This window comes from Coregonus clupeaformis, unplaced genomic scaffold (genome assembly GCF_020615455.1).
Source record: "Coregonus clupeaformis isolate EN_2021a unplaced genomic scaffold, ASM2061545v1 scaf2049, whole genome shotgun sequence".
Lineage (NCBI taxonomy): Eukaryota > Metazoa > Chordata > Actinopteri > Salmoniformes > Salmonidae > Coregonus > Coregonus clupeaformis.
This window is the reverse complement of record NW_025535503.1, coordinates 5,653-27,110: the sequence shown is the minus strand read 5'-3', so window position 1 is coordinate 27,110 and position 21,458 is coordinate 5,653. Positions and strand designations below refer to the sequence as shown.

The window sequence follows — 21,458 nt, the reverse complement described above, 5'->3', positions numbered from 1 at the left end:
CACCGGTAGTCTCCCCAACCAGATCACACGGGCACAGGATGTCCAGCCACCGGTAGTCTCCCCAACCAGATCACACGGGCACAGGATGTCCAGCCACCGGTAGTCTCCCCAACCAGATCACACTGGCACAGGATGTCCAGCCACCGGTAGTCTCCCCAACCAGATCACACGGGCACAGGATGTCCAGCCACCGGTAGTCTCCCCAACCAGATCACACGGGCACAGGATGTCCAGCCACCGGTAGTCTCCCCAACCAGATCACACGGGCACAGGATGTCCAGCCACCGGTAGTCTCCCCAACCAGATCACACGGGCACAGGATGTCCAGCCACCGGTAGTCTCCCCAACCAGATCACACGGGCACAGGATGTCCAGCCACCGGTAGTCTCCCCAACCAGATCACACGGGCACAGGATGTCCAGCCACCGGTAGTCTCCCCAACCAGATCACACGGGCACAGGATGTCCAGCCACCGGTAGTCTCCCCAACCAGATCACACGGGCACAGGATGTCCAGCCACCGGATGGTCTGAGGGACGCACTCCTGTTGGACTGGAAAACAAAGAGGCGTGGTCAGTGGTGGGTCTTTTTCAATGCTGTATCAACATCTTTATCTGGACAGAAAACAGAGACATGTGGTCAGTGGTGGGTCTTTTTCAATGCTGTATCAACATCTTTATCTGGACAGAAAACAGAGACATGTGGTCAGTGGTGGGTCTTTTTCAATGCTGTATCAACATCTTTATCTGGACAGAAAACAGAGACATGTGGTCAGTGGTGGGTCTTTTTCAATGCTGTATCAACATCTTTATCTGGACAGAAAACAGAGACATGTGGTCAGTGGTGGGTCTTTTTCAATGCTGTATCAACATCTTTATCTGGACAGAAAACAGAGACATGTGGTCAGTGGTGGGTCTTTTACAATGCTGTATCAACATCTTTATCTGGACAGAAAACAGAGACATGTGGTGGGTCTTTTTCAATGCTGTATCAACATCTTTATCTGGACAGAAAACAGAGACATGTGGTGGGTCTTTTTCAATGCTGTATCACCATCTTTGTTCACCTCAACACCTCAACACCCAATCCTCATGTCTCATTGTTTGTTCTGGTTTGCCAATCACCAGTCTGGATCTTCCTCTCCTGCCATTGGTGGATGGATCTTCCTCTCCTGTCATGGTGGATGGATCTTCCTCTCCTGCCATTGGTGGATGGATCTTCCTCTCCTGCCATTGGTGGATGGATCTTCCTCTCCTGCCATTGGTGGATGGATCTTCCTCTCCTGTCATAGTGGATGGATCTTCCTCTCCTGCCATTGGTGGATGGATCTTCCTCTCCTGCCATTGGTGGATGGATCTTCCTCTCCTGCCATTGGTGGATGGATCTTCCTCTCCTGCCATTGGTGGATGGATCTTCCTCTCCTGCCATGGTGGATGGATCTTCCTCTCCTGCCATTGGTGGATGGATCTTCCTCTCCTGCCATTGGTGGATGGATCTTCCTCTCCTGCCATTGGTGGATGGATCTTCCTCTCCTGCCATTGGTGGATGGATCTTCCTCTCCTGCCATTGGTGGATGGATCTTCCTCTTCTGCCATGGTGGATGGATCTTCCTCTCCTGCCATTGGTGGATGGATCTTCCTCTCCTGCCATTGGTGGATGGATCTTCCTCTCCTGCCATTGGTGGATGGATCTTCCTCTCCTGCCATTGGTGGATGGATCTTCCTCTCCTGCCATTGGTGGATGGATCTTCCTCTCCTGCCAATGGTGGATGGATATTCCTCTCCTGCCATTGGTGGATGGATCTTCCTCTCCTGCCATGGTGGATGGATCTTCCTATCCTGCCATGGTGGATGGATCTTCCTCTCCTGCCATTGGTGGATGGATCTTCCTCTCCTGCCATTGGTGGATGGATCTTCCTCTCCTGCCATGGTGGATGGATCTTCCTCTCCTGCCATTGGTGGATGGATCTTCCTCTCCTGCCATGGTGGATGGATCTTCCTCTCCTGCCATGGTGGATGGATCTTCCTCTCCTGCCATGGCGGATGGATCTTCCTCTCCTGCCATGGTGGATGGATCTTCCTCTCCTGCCATTGGTGGATGGATCTTCCTCTCCTGCCATGGTGGATGGATCTTCCTCTCCTGCCATGGTGGATGGATCTTCCTCTCCTGCCATGGTGGATGGATCTTCCTCTCCTGCCATGGTGGATGGATCTTCCTCTCCTGCCATTGGTGGATGGATCTTCCTCTCCTGCCATTGGTTGATGAGCCACCTGGTAAATACAGAGACGTTTCTCTTTCCCCAAGGAAAATGGCAGCTACAGACCCGAGTGTTGTCACTGGGTTTACGGTCTGCCCATCTGAAAGACAAAAAAAATAGTTATTTTTACTAGCTAGCTAGGTTGATTGGTAAAATGGTAACATCTATATTAAAAGACCATAACCCACAGACTTGACTACAGTAACAGTAAAATAGACTGGGCTTTGGTCTATCGGCTCATCTAGAATCCTACTTTGTAGATGGGACATTTCTGCTGGGATGGAGGAATGATCTGGAATGATGAACTAGATGATCAGGGCAGTCTAGGGTACTATTTCCTGAAGAGGTGAAGTATTGCGATGAGCTAGATTGTACTTCTGATTCTAATTCTCAGCCGTAAGGTCACCGAGGAGAACCAACTGTGATACGGGGATCGCTTGAAAGGGACTGACATGCAGGGATGGAACAGAAGGATTTTGGGCACTGGCCAGCAGACCACGATTTCTACATTCAGGTCCTAAATCTGTGGCATGCGATTGTTGTAAAGGCAAAATGTCATTGCTGTGGCAGGCTAGTTTGGCTCAGTGTCTGAAAAGTCTGAAAAGTACTAGTCTCAGGCTAGCTTAATTTCCATTCCTTCTGACATTTCTAACTGACTTCACAGGTAATTTGATTAGTTGTGTACAACAAATGCACTCATGGAACAAAACCGTTTCTGTGTTTTGTATGGGGAAAACATTGAATATGCATATCCTTGCTTCAGGTCCTGAGCTACAGGCAGTTAGATTTGGTTATGTCATTTTAGGCGAAAATTGAAAAAAAGGGTCAGATCCTGAAGAGGTTAAAGTACTACTTAAGTAGTTTTTTTGCAGTATCTGTACTTTACTATTTCTATTTTATCTTTATTTAACTAGGCAAGTCAGTTAAGAACAAATTCTTATTTACAATGACGGCCTACACCGGCCAAACCCGGACGATTTGTGCTCCGCCCTATGGGACTCCCAATCACAGCCGGTTGTGATACAGCCTGGAATCAAACCAGGGGGTCTGAGGTGACGCCTCAAGCACTGAAATGCAGAGCCTTAGACCGCTGCGCCACTCGGTTGACATCTTTTACTTTTACTTCACTACATTCCTAAAGATAATATTGTACTTTTTACTCCATACATTTTCCCTGACAACCCAAAGTACTTGTTACATTTTGAATGCTTAGCAGGACAGGAAAATGGTGAAATGCCCGCCCTTATCAAGAGAACACGTGGTCAGCCCTACTGCCTCTGGTCTGGCAGACTCACTAAACACACATGGATCTTTTGTAAATAATGTCTGAGTGTTGGAGTGTGCCCCTGGCTATCCATACATTTTTTAAACAAGAAAATGGTGCCATCTGCTTTGCTTAATATAAGGAATTTGAAATGATTAATACTTTTACTTCTACTTTTGACACTTAAGTATATTTTAGCAATTACATTTACTTTTGATACTTAAGTATATTTAAAACCAAATATTTTTAGACTTTTACTCAAGTAGTATTTTACTGGGTGACTTTCACTTTTACTTGAGTAACTTTCTATTAAGGCATCTATACTTTTACTCAAGTACGACAATTGGGTACTTTTCCCACCACTGATAAGCACCTAGCTAACCACAGATCTATGACCTAACCAAAATTGCTTGTTAGCAGCAAACAGGGCTTACCTTATCACATTGCTCCAGCGACGCCTCTCACTTACAGAGGTTGGAAAATGATAAAATGCACGTGTGATTATCGGAGTGGTGGTTACAATCCGGTACATAGCACAGAACCATCCTTGCTTTCGATCGACGGAGAGACCTAAGGTTAGCTAGTTCGCTAACAAAGGCAGAGGGTAATGGGGAAAAAGTATAGTCATTTAAAAATGCTAAGTTAGCTAGCTAGGTAATTTGAAAAATGCTAAACAAGAATACACACGAGAAACTAAAAAGGCTATAATATCTATGCTACTTGTTTGTATGGAGAAATGTGCCTTGAGGGATGAAGTCAAAACTTGCGACATGATGTGTAGTTATACTTTAAAGTACTACTAATCTCCCGAGTGGCGCAGTGGTCTAAGGCACTGCATCGCAGTGCTAGCTGTACCACTAGAGATCCTGGTTCGAATCCAGGCTCTGTCGTAGTCGGCCGTGACCGGGAGACCCATGGGGCGGCGCACAATTGGGATGGGGAATGGCCGGCAGGGATGTAGCTCAGTTGGTAGAGCATGACGTTTGCAACGCCAGGGTTGTGGGTTCATTTCCCACGGGGGGCCAGTATGTAAAAATAAATGTATGCACTCGCTAACTGTAAGTCGCTCTGGATAAGAGTCTCTGCTAAATTACACACAAAAAAAAAGACTTAAGTATCTTTTGGGGGTATCTGTTTTTGACTTTACTTTTTATATTTTTGACAACTTTTACTTTTACTTCACTACATTCCTTAAGAAAATATTGTACTTTTTACTCCATACATTTCCCCTGGCACCCAAAATTACTCATTACATTTTGAATGCTTAGCAGGACAGAAAAATTGTCCAATTCACACACTTATCAAGAGAACATCCCTGGTCACCCCTACTGTCTCTGATCTGGCAGACTCACTAAACACAAATGCTTCATTTGTAAATTATGTCTGAGTGTTGGAGATAGCCCCTGGCTAACCATACATTTAAAAAACAAGAAAATGGTGCCGTCTGGTTTTCTTAATATAATTAATTTGAAATTATTCATACTTTTACTTTCGATACTTAAGTATATTTGAGCAATTACATGTACTTTGATACTTAAGTATATTTCTTAATTAGCATTTCATTTTGAGGGGGTAATTACAGGCAAATATATTGATAAAAGCGACCTTGTCCGAGAGAGATTTGGGCAGTTATCAAAACGTCACGTCAGGGTAAGCCTACACGAAACACAGACCTTATATGAAGTGTTCTAAAATCCCCAATGCAAAAATTAATGATGAAAAAACAATTGTAACCATTTTCGGGTTTTACCACTAGGTTTTATGGGTATTATGACTCATACTGTGGTACTCAATAATGGCACAGATACAAAGATGAGCCCCCTATATATCTCTATGGCCTGTTGTTCACACGTATATCTGTCCTCTTATTGGCTAGAATGGTCCCACCTGATCTCGCTTCCTACCGCCTGTCTTCCGTCTCTGAGGACATGTATTTCCATTGTTAGAGCGGTCACTCAAATATCTTGTCAATATAATAGACAATATTTACTTTAGTACACCAGGCAACTGGTTGATAGATCGCAGCTCCCTCTAGTGGTAAGATATTGGATTGTAGCTGAATATATATATATTTTTTGTAATTCTTTTTTTTAACCTTTATTTAACCAGTTAAGCCAGTTGAGAACAAGTTCTCATTTACAACTGCGACCTGGCCAAGATAAAGCAATATAACTAACCCAAGATAGACCAGAGACTTTCGTTTCCAATGAGAGCAAATTAATCATAGTGGGCGGAGCCAAGCACGACCTAGTGAGATCCTGCTGACGCGTTCTATCATTCATTTGCATATTTGAGTTTAGGCAACGCCTACTCTGTGAGTGCGCATGTGCAGTAACTGAATTCGCCCATGCACTCCTTCTAAACAACGCAACTTTTTGAAAACTTTGGGTAAAGTCTACAAAACGCAGTCCAATCTGTTTGTTACGGATTTATACTTTTGGAAAAAATAATACTGTATGGAGATCAAATGTTTCATTGATGAGAACATTTGCAGAATGTCGGCCAAAATCCATCTCACTCCATCTGCTCCCACTGCCGGCCACCGGGGCTTCCTCTCATCGCCATATTTCGTAGTGAGTGGAAACGCCAACCGGATGCTTCATATTTATACATCCGGTGAAATATCTGTCTCATTGTTCGAATCTGTGTTGTCGCTGTCAAAAAACGGAAGTTAGGAAATTACGCCGAGAATATTGTAACGTCACCACGTTATTTGTCGTTTTTGAGCGGTGGTGTTTAGAAAGGATACAGCTTTTGTCAAAATTGACTTTTCGTAGCAGGTTTAGAAGGATTTATGACGCAGATTAGGATAATTAACGAAGCAGGTTAGGATAATTAGGTTAAGGCTAGGAAAAGAGTTAGGGTTAGCTACAATGCAAAAAAAATATATATATATATACTTTTGACATCAATTTGACAAAAGCTGTATCCCATCTAGGCCTGACCTTGTTTAACTGGCTAGCTAGCTAGTTGTCCTGAATGTTTTAACCGTTTTATAATTTTAGCAGCCCGGTTTAACCAGAATCTTTGGTCCCGGAATAAAACAGTAGCGCCGATGACCGACTGCGAGGGACTACAAGACGTTTCATGTAGTTTTTACTCTTGAAGAATATGGAGGTAGTGGACAGTCCTCTAAACCTCGTAAGTTTCTGTTTACGTTGCAATATCTAGGAGGCCAACAGGCTAGCTAACTAACACCCCGAGAAAGCGAGCCAACGTTAGCCCTTGGTTTTATTTCCAAACAAAGCCAGGGGGTGATTGACCTCGGTGTTTATATCACACTTCTCTCTGTGGCCTTCTAGATAGTCCAACACAAAGTGCCAAGGTTTGTTAGCTAGCCAGATATGTTGTGGTTTTGGCTGTATATTAACGTAGCTAACTGGCTAACGTTAGTCAATTTAGCTAGCTAAGATTGTAGCCAGTCAACTAGCTAGGGAACGGTAATGTTAATTAAAGACAAGTAGCCAAATAAGCTTCCAGCTGACATGAGAGCTCACCTAGCTAAAGGCTTTATTCTCGAGTAGGTCAACACGTGATTCTAGCTAGCTAGCTAACGTTATATCTATCTGTAACAAACAGTAGGCAGCTAGCTAGCTAACTAAAGAAGTAAACATATTGCGAAAGAGGAACCAGACGAGAAAAGCTTAAGCCAAAGATACTTCTCCTTTCATCCGTGCTTTAACTTTTATTAGCTAGTTAGCCATCGTTAGACTCATAGCTAAGAATATAATAATCAATCCTTTAAATGACAGCACTTTACCAACATCAAGGTATTTTGTTCCATTCTGACACGAAGTAAACATTTTCTTGCACTATGTATACCTATTTTCCAATTGTGCAGACATTAAATTAGGACTGATGGGACTTCTAAGACATGAGACCCCTTCTGATATGGTTTAGAGAGCCTCTCTTGCCAGCACTTCTCTGGTGTAGAAGTACTTTACAGTCTGATCTGGAAGGGCAGGATTTGTGCATTTGTAGGTAAGATAAGGTAAATATGTTGTTATGAGATCTCTCTCCCCTCCACTCCCCATCTCCTCTCAGGCCCATCAGCAGTCCAGGAAGGCAGACCGTTTGTTGGCAGCTGGTAAATATGAAGAAGCTATTTCCTGCCATGGGAAAGCTGCAGGTGTGTCTTCAGTCTACTGAACTTGTTTTATTTCACCATTCTGTGAATAATAATACATATTAGAGATTGACACATTCTGAATTTGGATTCTCTTTCCATGATGTAATTGGACATTCTGAGTTACATTTTGAGACTATTAATTACTGTCAGACTGAAACAACTGACATACAACCCACTTCCTCAAGATGTCAGACCGGTAACAGATTATGATCCGGGATTAAACCCATTTGCGCCATCGTCACCAGGAGAATAATAATTGGGCGGCAGGTGGCTTAGTGGGTAAGAGCGTTGTGCCAGTAACCGAAAGGTCGCTGGTTCTAATCCCCGAGCCGACTAGGTGAAAAATCTGTCGATGTGCCCTTAAGCAAGGCACTTAACCCTAATTGCTCATGTAAGTCGCTCTGGATAAGAGCGTCTGCTAAATAACGTAAATGTAAATGTAAATGTAATAACACAACTATTTCCTGCTCTGTATACTGTAGCGATCTGGAGCATTCTGTAATGTTTAGTAGTGTTCTGTAGTGTGGAGTATTTAGTAGTGTTCTGTAGTGTGGAGTATTTAGTAGTGTTCTGTAGTGTGGAGTATTTAGTAGTGTTCTGTAGTGTGGAGTATTTAGGAGTGTTCTGTAGTGTGGAGTATTTAGTAGTGTTCTGTAGTGTGGAGTATTTAGTAGTGTTCTGTAGTGTGGAGTAGAGTTCTGTAGTGTGGAGTAGAGTTTTGTAGTGTTCTGTAGTGTGGAGTAGAGTTCTGTAGTGTGGAGTATTTAGTAGTGTTCTGTAGTGTGGAGTAGAGTTCTGTAGTGTTCTGTAGTGTGGAGTAGAGTTCTGTAGTGTGGAGTAGAGTTCTGTAGTGTTCTGTAGTGTGGAGTAGAGTTCTGTAGTGTGGAGTAGAGTTCTGTAGTGTTCTGTAGTGTGGAGTGTTTATTAGTGTTCTGTAGCATTCTGTAGTGTTCTGTAGTGTTCTGGAGTGTTCTGGAGTGTTCTGTAGCATTCTGTAGTGTTTAGGAGTGTTCTGGAGTGTTCTGGAGTGTTTAGTAGCGTTCTGTAGTGTGGAGTATTTAGTAGTGTTCTGTAGTGTGGAGTAGAGTTCTGTAGTGTGGAGTAGAGTTCTGTAGTGTGGAGTAGAGTTCTGTAGTGTGGAGTAGAGTTCTGTAGTGTGGAGTAGAGTTCTGTAGTGTGGAGTAGAGTTCTGTAGTGTGGAGTAGAGTTCTGTAGTGTTCTGTAGTGTGGAGTAGAGTTCTGTAGTGTGGAGTAGAGTTCTGTAGTGTGGAGTAGAGTTCTGTAGTGTGGAGTAGAGTTCTGTAGTGTGGAGTAGAGTTCTGTAGTGTGGAGTAGAGTTCTGTAGTGTGGAGTAGAGTTCTGTAGTGTGGAGTAGAGTTCTGTAGTGTGGAGTAGAGTTCTGTAGTGTGGAGTAGAGTTCTGTAGTGTGGAGTAGAGTTCTGTAGTGTGGAGTAGAGTTCTGTAGTGTGGAGTAGAGTTCTGTAGTGTTCTGTAGTGTGGATTAGTGTTCTGTAGTGTGGAGTAGAGTTCTGTAGTGTGGAGTAGAGTTCTGTAGTGTTCTGTAGTGTGGAGTGTTTATTAGTGTTCTGTAGCATTCTGTAGTGTTTAGGAGTGTTCTGGAGTGTTCTGGAGTGTTTAGTAGTGTTCTGTAGTGGGAGTGTTTAGTAGTCTGGAGTATTTAGTGGTGTGGAGTGTTCTGGAGTGTTCTGTAGTAGTGTTCTGGAGCGTTCTGGAGTGGGGAGCGTTCTGGAGTGGGGAGCGTTCTGGAGCGTTGGGGAGCGTTCTGGAGCGTTCTGTATAGTTTAGGAGCGTTTAGTAGCGTTCTGGAGGGTTTAGTAGCGTCCTGGTGGGTTTAGGAGCGTCCTGGTGGGTTTAGGAGCGTCCTGGTGGGGTTTAGGAGCGTCCTGGTGGGGTTTAGGAGCGTCCTGGAGGGGTTTAGGAGCGTCCTGGAGGGGTTTAGGAGCGTCCTGGAGGGGTTTAGGAGCGTCCTGGAGGGGTTTAGGAGCGTCCTGGTGGGTTTAGGAGCGTCCTGGTGGGTTTAGGAGCGTCCTGGTGGGTTTAGGAGCGGGTGGGTTTAGGAGCGTCCTGGTGGGTTTAGGAGCGTCCTGGTGGGTTTAGGAGCATTCTGTAGTGTTGTGGAGTGTTCAGGGTTCTCACCATGTGTGCCAGTTCCATCTCCAGGGACATCAGGGCAAAAATAAACATGCCCTAGGAAAATCCATTGTGTTACAAAAGTTATACCAGCTAACAACCCCAATGTCTGACAGACTATATACAGGGCCGGCGTCTGACAGACTATATATAGGGCCAGCGTCTGACAGACTATATACAGGGCCGGCGTCTGACAGACTATATACAGGGCCGGCGTCTGACAGACTATATACAGGGCCAGACTATATACAGGGCCGGCGTCTGACAGACTATATACAGGGCCAGCGTCTGACAGACTATATACAGGGCCAGACTATATACAGGGCCAGACTATATACAGGGCCAGACTATATACAGGGCCGGCGTCTGACAGACTATATACAGGGCCAGCGTCTGACAGACTATATACAGGGCCGGCGTCTGACAGACTATATACAGGGCCGGCGTCTGACAGACTATATATAGGGCCAGCGTCTGACAGACTATATACAGGGCCAGCGTCTGACAGACTATATACAGGGCCAGACTATATACAGGGCCGGCGTCTGACAGACTATATACAGGGCCGGCGTCTGACAGACTATATACAGGGCCGGCGTCTGACAGACTATATACAGGGCCGGCGTCTGACAGACTATATACAGGGCCGGCGTCTGACAGACTATATACAGGGCCAGCGTCTGACAGACTATATACAGGGCCAGCGTCTGACAGACTATATAGGGCCGGCGTCTGACAGACTATATACAGGGCCGGCGTCTGACAGACTATATACAGGGCCGGCGTCTGACAGACTATATACAGGGCCAGACTATATACAGGGCCAGCGTCTGACAGACTATATACAGGGCCAGACTATATACAGGGCCAGACTATATACAGGGCCGGCGTCTGACAGACTATATACAGGGCCGGCGTCTGACAGACTATATACAGGGCCAGCGTCTGACAGACTATATACAGGGCCAGACTATATACAGGGCCGGCGTCTGACAGACTATATACAGGGCCGGCGTCTGACAGACTATATACAGGGCCAGACTATATATAGGGCCAGCGTCTGACAGACTATATACAGGGCCAGCGTCTGACAGACTATATACAGGGCCAGACTATATACAGGGCCAGACTATATACAGGGCCGGCGTCTGACAGACTATATACAGGGCCAGACTATATACAGGGCCAGACTATATACAGGGCCAGACTATATACAGGGCCAGACTATATACAGGGCCAGCGTCTGACAGACTATATACAGGGCCAGCGTCTGACAGACTATATACAGGGCCAGACTATATATAGGGCCAGCGTCTGACAGACTATATACAGGGCCAGACTATATATAGGGCCAGCGTCTGACAGACTATATACAGGGCCAGACTATATACAGGGCCGGCGTCTGACAGACTATATACAGGGCCGGCGTCTGACAGACTATATACAGGGCCAGCGTCTGACAGACTATATACAGGGCCAGCGTCTGACAGACTATATACAGGGCCAGACTATATACAGGGCCGGTGTCTGACAGACTATATACAGGGCTTGCGTTTGACAGACTATATACAGGGCCAGCGTCTGACAGACTATATACAGGGCCGGCGTCTGACAGACTATATACAGGGCCGGACTATATACAGGGCCAGACTATATACAGGGCCAGACTATATACAGGGCCGGTGTCTGACAGACTATATACAGGGCCAGACTATATACAGGGCCAGACTATATACAGGGCCAGCGTCTGACAGACTATATACAGGGCCAGCGTCTGACAGACTATATACAGGGCCAGCGTCTGACAGACTATATACAGGGCCGGCGTCTGACAGACTATATACAGGGCCAGACTATATACAGGGCCAGACTATATACAGGGCCAGACTATATACAGGGCCAGCGTCTGACAGACTATATACAGGGCCAGCGTCTGACAGACTATATACAGGGCCTGCGTCTGACAGACTATATACAGGGCCGGCGTCTGACAGACTATATACAGGGCCGGCGTCTGACAGACTATATACAGGGCCGGCGTCTGACAGACTATATACAGGGCCAGCGTCTGACAGACTATATACAGGGCCGGCGTCTGACAGACTATATACAGGGCCGGCGTCTGACAGACTATATACAGGGCCGGCGTCTGACAGACTATATACAGGGCCAGCGTCTGACAGACTATATACAGGGCCAGACTATATACAGGGCCTGCGTCTGACAGACTATATACAGGGCCAGACTATATACAGGGCCAGACTATATACAGGGCCAGCGTCTGACAGACTATATACAGGGCCAGACTATATACAGGGCCGGCGTCTGACAGACTATATACAGGGCCGGCGTCTGACAGACTATATACAGGGCCGGCGTCTGACAGACTATATACAGGGCCGGCGTCTGACAGACTATATACAGGGCCAGACTATATACAGGGCCGGCGTCTGACAGACTATATATAGGGCCGGCGTCTGACAGACTATATACAGGGCCAGCGTCTGACAGACTATATACAGGGCCAGACTATATATAGGGCCAGACTATATACAGGGCCGGCGTCTGACAGACTATATACAGGGCCAGCGTCTGACAGACTATATACAGGGCCAGACTATATACAGGGCCGGCGTCTGACAGACTATATACAGGGCCAGCGTCTGACAGACTATATACAGGGCCAGACTATATACAGGGCCGGCGTCTGACAGACTATATACAGGGCCAGCGTCTGACAGACTATATACAGGGCCAGCGTCTGACAGACTATATACAGGGCCGCGTCTGACAGACTATATACAGGGCCGCGTCTGACAGACTATATACAGGGCCCAGACTATATACAGGGCCAGCGTCTGACAGACTATATACAGGGCCAGACTATATATAGGGCCAGCGTCTGACAGACTATATACAGGGCCAGACTATATACAGGGCCAGACTATATACAGGGCCAGCGTCTGACAGACTATATACAGGGCCAGCGTCTGACAGACTATATACAGGGCCGGCGTCTGACAGACTATATACAGGGCCGGCGTCTGACAGACTATATACAGGGCCAGACTATATACAGGGCCAGCGTCTGACAGACTATATACAGGGCCAGACTATATACAGGGCCGGCGTCTGACAGACTATATACAGGGCCAGCGTCTGACAGACTATATACAGGGCCAGACTATATACAGGGCCAGCGTCTGACAGACTATATACAGGGCCGGCGTCTGACAGACTATATACAGGGCCAGACTATATACAGGGCCAGCGTCTGACAGACTATATACAGGGCCCTCAGACTATATACAGGGCCGGCGTCTGACAGACTATATACAGGGCCGGCGTCTGACAGACTATATACAGGGCCGGCGTCTGACAGACTATATACAGGGCCAGACTATATACAGGGCCAGACTATATACAGGGCCAGACTATATATAGGGCCAGCGTCTGACAGACTATATACAGGGCCGGCGTCTGACAGACTATATACAGGGCCGGCGTCTGACAGACTATATACAGGGCCAGCGTCTGACAGACTATATACAGGGCCAGACTATATACAGGGCCGGCGTCTGACAGACTATATACAGGGCCAGACTATATACAGGGCCGGCGTCTGACAGACTATATACAGGGCCAGACTATATACAGGGCCAGACTATATATAGGGCCGGCGTCTGACAGACTATATACAGGGCCAGCGTCTGACAGACTATATACAGGGCCGGACTATATACAGGGCCGGCGTCTGACAGACTATATACAGGGCCGGCGTCTGACAGACTATATACAGGGCCGGCGTCTGACAGACTATATACAGGGCCAGCGTCTGACAGACTATATACAGGGCCAGACTATATACAGGGCCGGCGTCTGACAGACTATATACAGGGCCAGCGTCTGACAGACTATATACAGGGCCGGCGTCTGACAGACTATATACAGGGCCGGCGTCTGACAGACTATATACAGGGCCAGACTATATACAGGGCCAGCGTCTGACAGACTATATACAGGGCCAGACTATATACAGGGCCAGCGTCTGACAGACTATATACAGGGCCAGACTATATACAGGGCCAGCGTCTGACAGACTATATACAGGGCCAGACTATATACAGGGCCAGCGTCTGACAGACTATATACAGGGCCAGACTATATACAGGGCCAGACTATATACAGGGCCAGACTATATACAGGGCCAGCGTCTGACAGACTATATACAGGGCCCGTCTGCAGACTATATACAGGGCCGAGCGTCTGACAGACTATATACAGGGCCAGCGTCTGACAGACTATATACAGGGCCAGACTATATACAGGGCCGGCGTCTGACAGACTATATACAGGGCGGCGTCTGACAGACTATATACAGGGCCAGGGCGTCTGACAGACTATATACAGGGCCGGCGTCTGACAGACTATATATAGGGCCGGCGTCTGACAGACTATATACAGGGCCGGCGTCTGACAGACTATATACAGGGCCAGACTATATACAGGGCCGGCGTCTGACAGACTATATACAGGGCCAGCGTCTGACAGACTATATACAGGGCCGGCGTCTGACAGACTATATACAGGGCCAGACTATATACAGGGCCAGCGTCTGACAGACTATATATAGGGCCGGCGTCTGACAGACTATATACAGGGCCGGCGTCTGACAGACTATATACAGGGCCAGACTATATACAGGGCCAGCGTCTGACAGACTATATACAGGGCCGGCGTCTGACAGACTATATACAGGGCCAGACTATATATAGGGCCGGCGTCTGACAGACTATATATAGGGCCGGCGTCTGACAGACTATATATAGGGCCGGCGTCTGACAGACTATATACATGGCCGGCGTCTGACAGACTATATACAGGGCCAGCGTCTGACAGACTATATACAGTTGAAGTCGGAAGTTTACATACACCTTAGCCAAATACATTTAAACTCAGTTTTTCACAATTCCTGACATTTAATCCTAGTAAAAATTCCCTGTCTTAGGTCAGTTAGGATCACCACTTTATTTTAAGAATGTGAAATGTCAGAATAATAGTAGAGAATGATTTATTTAAGCTTTTATTTCTTTCATCACATTCCCAGTGGGTCAGAAGTTTACATACACTCAATTAGTATTTGGTAGCATTGCCTTTAAATTGGGTCAAACGTTTCGGGTAGCCTTCCACAAGCTTCCCACAATAAATTGGGTGAATTTTGGCCCATTCCTCCTGACAGAGCTGGTGTAACTGAGTCAGGTTTGTAGGCCTCCTTGCTTGCACACGCTTTTTCAGTTCTGCCCACAAATTTTCTATAGGATTGAGGTCAGGGCTTTGTGATGGCGACTCCAATACCTTGACCTTGTTGTCCTTAAGCCATTTTGCCACAACTTTGGAAGTATGCTTGGTGTCATTGTCCATTTGGAAGACCCATTTGCGACCAAGCTTTAACTTCCTGACTGATGTCTTGATGTTGCTTCAATATATCCACATAATTTTCCTTCCTCATGATGTCATCTATTTTGTGAAGTGCACCAGTTCCTCCTGCAGCAAAGCACCCCCACAGCATGATGCTGCCACCCCCGTGCTTCACGGTTGGGATGATGTTCTTCGGCTTGCAATATACCTCCTTTTTCATCAGACCAGAGGACATTTCTCCAAAAAGTACGATCTTTGTCCCCATGTGCAGTTGCAAACCGTAGTCTGGCTTTTTTTATGGCGGTTTTGGAGCAGTGGCTTCTTCCTTGCTGAGCGGCCTTTCAGGTAATGTCGATATAGGACTTGTTTTACTGTGGATATAGATACTTTTGTACCTGTTTCCTCCAGCATCTGCACAAAGTCCTTTGCTGTTGTTCTGGGATTGATTTGCACTTTTCGCACAAAAGTACGTTCATCTCTAGGAGACAGAACGCGTCTCCTTCCTGAGCGGTATGACGGCTGCGTGGTCCCATGGTGTTTATACTTGCGTACTATTGTTTGTACAGATGAACGTGGTACCTTCAGGCATTTGGAAATTGCTCCCAAGGATGAACCAGACTTGTGGAGGTCTACAAGTTTGAAGGTAGGCCTTGAAATACATCCACAGGTACACCTCCAATTGACTCCAATTATGTCAATTAGCCTATCAGAAGCTTCTAAAGCCATGACATCATTTTCTGGAATTTTCCAAGCTGTTTAAAGGAACAGTCAACCTATTATATGTAAACTTCTGACCCACTGGAATTGTGATAAAGTGAAATAATCTGTCTGTAAACAATTGTTGTAAAAATTACTTGTCATGCACGAAGTAGATGGCCTAACCGACTTGCCAAAACTATAGTTTGTTAACAAGGAATTTGTGGAGTGTTTGAAAAACGAGTTTTAATGACTCCAATCTAAGTCAAATCAAATCAAATTGTATTGGTCACATGCGCCGAATACAACAGGTGCAGACATTACAGTGAAATGCTTACTTACAGCCCTTAACCAACAGTGCATTTATTTTTAACAAAAAAAAGTAAAAATAAAACAACAAAAAAAGTGTTGGAAAAAAAGAGCAGAAGTAAAATAAAGTAACAGTAGGGAGGCTATATATACAGGGGGGTACCGGTGCAGAGTCAATGTGCGGGGGCACTGGCTAGTTGAGGTAGTTGAGGTAATATGTACATGTGGGTAGAGTTAAAGTGACTATGCATAAATAATTAACAGAGTAGCAGCAGCGTAAAAAGGATGGGGTGGGGGGGCAGTGCAAATAGTCCGGGTAGCCATGATTAGCTGTTCAGGAGTCTTATGGCTTGGGGGTAGAAGCTGTTGAGAAGTCTTTTGGACCTAGACTTGGCACTCCGGTACCGCTTGCCAGTGCGGTAGCAGAGAGAGACAGTCTATGACTAGGGTGGCTGGAGTCTTTGACAATTTTGAGGGCCTTCCTCTGACACCGCCTGGTATAGAGGTCCTGGATGGCAGGAAGCTTGGCCCCAGTGATGTACTGGGCCGTACGCACTACCCTCTGTAGTGCCTTGCGGTCGGAGGCCAAGCAGTTGCCATACCAGGCGGTGATGCAACCAGTCAGGATGCTCTCGATGGTGCAGCTGTAGAATTTTTTGAGGATCTGAGGACCCATGCCAAATCTTTTCAGTCTCCTGAGGAGGAATAGGCTTTATCGTGCCCTCTTCACGACTGTCTTGGTGTGTTTGGACCATGATAGTTTGTTGGTGATGTGGACACCAAGTGTATGTAAACTTCCGACTTCAACTGTATCCACACACACTACCGTTCAAAAGTTTGGGGTCACTTAGAAATGTCCTTGTTTTCCATGAAAACATACATGAAATGAGTTTGAATAGTAAATATAGCAAAATGCATAGGAAATGTCATTGACAAGGTTAGAAATAATGATTTTTAATTGAAATAATAATTGTCCTTCAAACTTTGCTTTCATCAAAGAATCCTCCATTTGCAGCAATTACAGCGTTGCAGACCTTTGGCATTCTAGTTGTCAATTTGTTGAGGTAATCTGAAGAGATTTCACCCCATGCTTCCTGAAGCACCTCGCACAAGTTGGATTGGCTTGATGGGCACTTCTACGCTACCATACGGTCAAGCTGCTCCCACAACAGCTCAATAGGGTTGAGATCCGGTGACTGTGCTGGCCACTCCATTATAGATAGAATACCAGCTGACTGCTTCTTCTCTAAATAGTTCTTGCATAGTTTGGAGCTGTGCTTTGGGTCATTGTCCTGTTGTAGGAGGAAATTGGCTCCAATCAAGCGCTGTCCACAGGGTATGGCAGGCGTTGGAAAATGGAGTGATAGCCTTCCTTCTTCAAGATCCCTTTTACCCTATACAAATCTCACACTTTACCACCACCAAAGCACCCCCAGACCATCACATTGCCTCCACCATGCTTGACAGATGGCATCAAGCACTCCTCCAGCATCTTTTCATTTGGTTTGCGTCTCACAAATGTTCTTCTTTGTGATCCAAACACCTCAAACTTCGATTCGTCTGTCGATAACACTTTTTTCCAATCTTCCTCTGTCCAGTGTCTGTACGAGATCTTCAGTTTCTTGGCAATTTCTCGCATGGAATAGCCTTCATTTCTAAGAACAAGAATAGCCTGACGAGTTTCAGAAGAAAGTTATTTGTTTCTGGCCATTTTGAGCCTGTAATCGAACCCACAATTGCTGATGCTCCAGGTACTCAACTAGTCTCAAGAAGGCCAGTTTTATTGCTTCTTTAATCAGCACAACAGTTTTAAGCTGTGCTAACATAATTGCAAACGGGTTTTCTAATGATCAATTAGCCTTTTTTTAAATGATAAACTTGGATTAGCAAACACAACGTGCCATTGGAACACAGGACTGATGGTTGCTGATAATGGGCCTCTGTACGCCTATGTAGATATTCCATAAAAAAATCTGCCGTTTCCAGCTACAATAGCCATTTACAACATTAACAATGTCTACACTGTATTTCTGATCAATTTGATGTTATTTTTAATGGACAAAATGTTTCTTTCGAAAACAAGGACATTTCTAAGTGACCCCAAACTTTTGAACGATTGACTGACTGACTGACTGACTAAAAGCTACATAGAGATAATGGAACAGATACTGAGAACATTAGGAGAAGGGTTGTGTGCTCTGTTTGCAACACAAATAAACAAGAAGCTAAAAGTAGAAGCTAGCTGGGTGACTTCAATGTCATTCTGGACAGAAATGGACTGTATGCTGTTATAAAACATTCATACTATATAATGCTCCAGATAGAGATGTTTAATGCCGGCCTAGTAAGTGATTTGTGTGTGTGTGTTGCAGAGCTGCTGAGGGAAGCCATGACGCTGACCGAGTGTGAACAGGTGAGTCTGGGCTCAGAAGGGGGTTGTGAATGTCACACTCTTGGACCTCAGCCATGACCTCCTGGGCTGCTGTTGATCAATATTTACCAAATAATATTCTACAACAATATTAACACCCTAGAATACCATTAATTACTTACAGGATGTAGATTTTGTGCAGACAAATCAAAACATTATTTGGTCAACTTAGTTCTGTCTTTTATTTGAATAAAGCATACCGCTACTAGAGCATTACCCTAGCTGAATGCCAGAGGTTTGGTGTTGAGTCATGTTGTTGTAGTAGTAGTAGTCCCCTGTAGCTCAGTTGGTAGAGCATGGCGCTTGCAACGGCAGGGTTGTGGGTTCGTTTCCCACGGGGGGCCAGTATGAAAATGTATGCACTCACTAACTGTAAGTCGCTCTGGATAAGAGCGTCTGCTAAATGACTTAAATGTAGTAGTAGTGAGGGGTTGAGTCATGTCGTCTTAGTAGTGAGGGGTTGAGTCGTGTTGTCGTAGTGAGGGGTTGAGTCGTGTTGTCGTAGTGAGGGGTTGAGTCGTGTTGTCGTAGTGAGGGTTGAGTCGTGTTGTCGTAGTGAGGGGTTGAGTCGTGTTGTAGTAGTGAGGGGTTGAGTCGTGTTGTCGTAGTGAGGGTTGAGTCTGTTGTCGTAGTGAGGGGTTGAGTCGTGTTGTAGTAGTGAGGGGTTGAGTCATGTTGTCGTAGTGAGGGGTTGAGTCGTGTTGTCGTAGTGAGGGGTTGAGTCGTGTTGTAGTAGTGAGGGTTGAGTCGTGTTGTCGTAGTGAGGGTTGAGTCGTGTTGTCGTAGTGAGGGGTTGAGTCATGTTGTCGTAGTGAGGGGTTGAGTCATGTTGTCGTAGTGAGGGGTTGAGTCGTGTTGTCGTAGTGAGGGTTGAGTCGTGTTGTAGTAGTGAGGGGTTGAGTCGTGTTGTAGTAGTGAGGGGTTGAGTCGTGTTGTCGTAGTGAGGGGTTGAGTCGTGTTGTAGTAGTGAGGGGTTGAGTCGTGTTGTAGTAGTGAGGGGTTGAGTCGTGTTGTCGTAGTGAGGTTGAGTCATGTTGTCGTAGCGAGGGTTGAGTCATGTTGTCGTAGTGAGGTTGAGTCGTGTTGTCGTAGTGAGGGGTTGAGTCGTGTTGTAGTAGTGAGGGGTTGAGTCGTGTAGTAGTAGTGAGGGTTGAGTCGTGTTGTCGTAGTGAGGGGTTGAGTCGTGTTGTGCCTGAGGCCTGTCTGTCTCTGTCTCCTCCAGGCTGGTCTGTCCATGGCACTCCAGAGGGACAGCCACGTGAAGCAGCAGCGGCTGATTGAGGAGAAATGGAGGAGGACCAGACAGGAGGGCAAGCCCAGGGTCCTCCAGAGCCACCCCTCACTGACCAGCCCCCTGGCCTCTTGACCAGCGAGCCCCCCCGCCACCCAGAGAGGGAGTACGACACCTGGCTGTACCTCCTGAAGAACAAGGGTGCCCCCCCCCCCCAAGCCCTGCCCCGGCAGCAAAACCCACAAGGATGATAAGACCCGTCTGGAGGAGCAGCAGACCACCATCGCCAACCTGCGGCGCCTCCTGGACCATCTGGCGGGAGAGAACGAGAAGCTGACCCAGGACAACCAGCGCCTGCGTGGGAGAACATCCGGCTGAAGAGGACGCGGCGGACACAGACTTACTGGAGAAGTCAGAGCTGTGGGTTCTGCCTCAGTCAGAGGAGAGGAAGAACAAGGAGATCCCCATCCCTACCCTGCCCCTCTGGAGATGCCCGAGGACATCTCTCTGGATGACCTGCCTGCCCTGGAGCTCCCCGAGGACAGCCAGCACCAACTGCAGGCGCTGCTGGACAGAGACAACAAGCTGTGATGAGCCATGCGGACAGACAGACAGACAGAGACCCCAGCCAGCCCAGCACTAACTAACTAAAGGGAGCCTCTCTACAGAGAGACTGTGTCCAGACTAGACTGGAGGAAAGCTGGCAAATCTCAATAAAAGTGTTTGATTGGTTGGTGGCCTCAGGCACTAGATAGCAACCACAAGTGGTCACAGTGACAAGTTGGTAAAGGTCATTTCTCCTAGTTCTGTCAGTCTCCCCAGTGTCTCCCCAGTGGGTACTACATCTAGTTCATAAAAGAAAAACAAACTCTTTGCAGCAATTGTGCCTTTTGAAAATGTCTGAAATGTTTGTGTTAGTTACCATGTAGTTGAAGGTAAGTCAAAAGGGAGAGACTATAATCAGGGATCTCCCTGCTTTGATAACAGGTCTCTCTATCTGGAGGCCCTGACTGGTCGACTGGGATGACTGACTGACCCTCTGATACCCACCAGGGGGAGGGTTGACTGACTGACCCTCTGATACCCACCAGGGGGAGGGTTGACTGACTGACCGCTGCAGTGGGAACCTCAACCACTCGCTCTACATCCATGTGTGTGTTTCTGTGTTTGGTTGTCTTGTTTCCCACCAACTGTCTATTGATATCAGTGGAGTGCCTGGGTGGGTGAGAGGGGTTGCACACTGGAACTTTCCATACATTCCCGGTGTCAAATCCAGAAATCCTGGTTGGAGGATTCTGGATTTTCTTCTTATCCTCAGATTCCAGGAACCTCCAAACAGGATTTCTGGAAAACCTGGGAATTTATTTAAAGTCCCTGGAATTCTACAACCTTAGTAGAGAATAGTAGTACTTAGTGTCACTGTGTGAACCTGCAGTTTCATCCTCTCACCTTCCCTTCATCCTTTCATCCTCTCACCTGCCCTTCATCCTTTCATCCTCTCAGCTTCCCTTCATCCTCTCACCTTCCCTTCATCCTCTCACCTTCCCTTCATCTTTTCATCCTCACCTTCCCT

At 46.5% G+C, this 21,458-nt stretch overlaps 1 protein-coding gene across 1 annotated transcript; it reads left to right on the top strand.

The window, feature by feature from the left end:
- Nucleotides 1-6,419: 6,419 nt before the first annotated feature.
- Nucleotides 6,420-20,992, top strand: LOC121578567 (nuclear receptor-binding factor 2). The gene is given in 8 exon segments (XM_041892938.2): nt 6,420-6,661; nt 7,565-7,649; nt 18,596-18,636; nt 19,877-19,997; nt 20,000-20,094; nt 20,096-20,256; nt 20,258-20,361; nt 20,364-20,992. Coding segments are annotated over 8 exon segments (750 nt in total). The 5' UTR covers nt 6,420-6,631; the 3' UTR covers nt 20,477-20,992.
- Nucleotides 20,993-21,458: the final 466 nt, after the last annotated feature.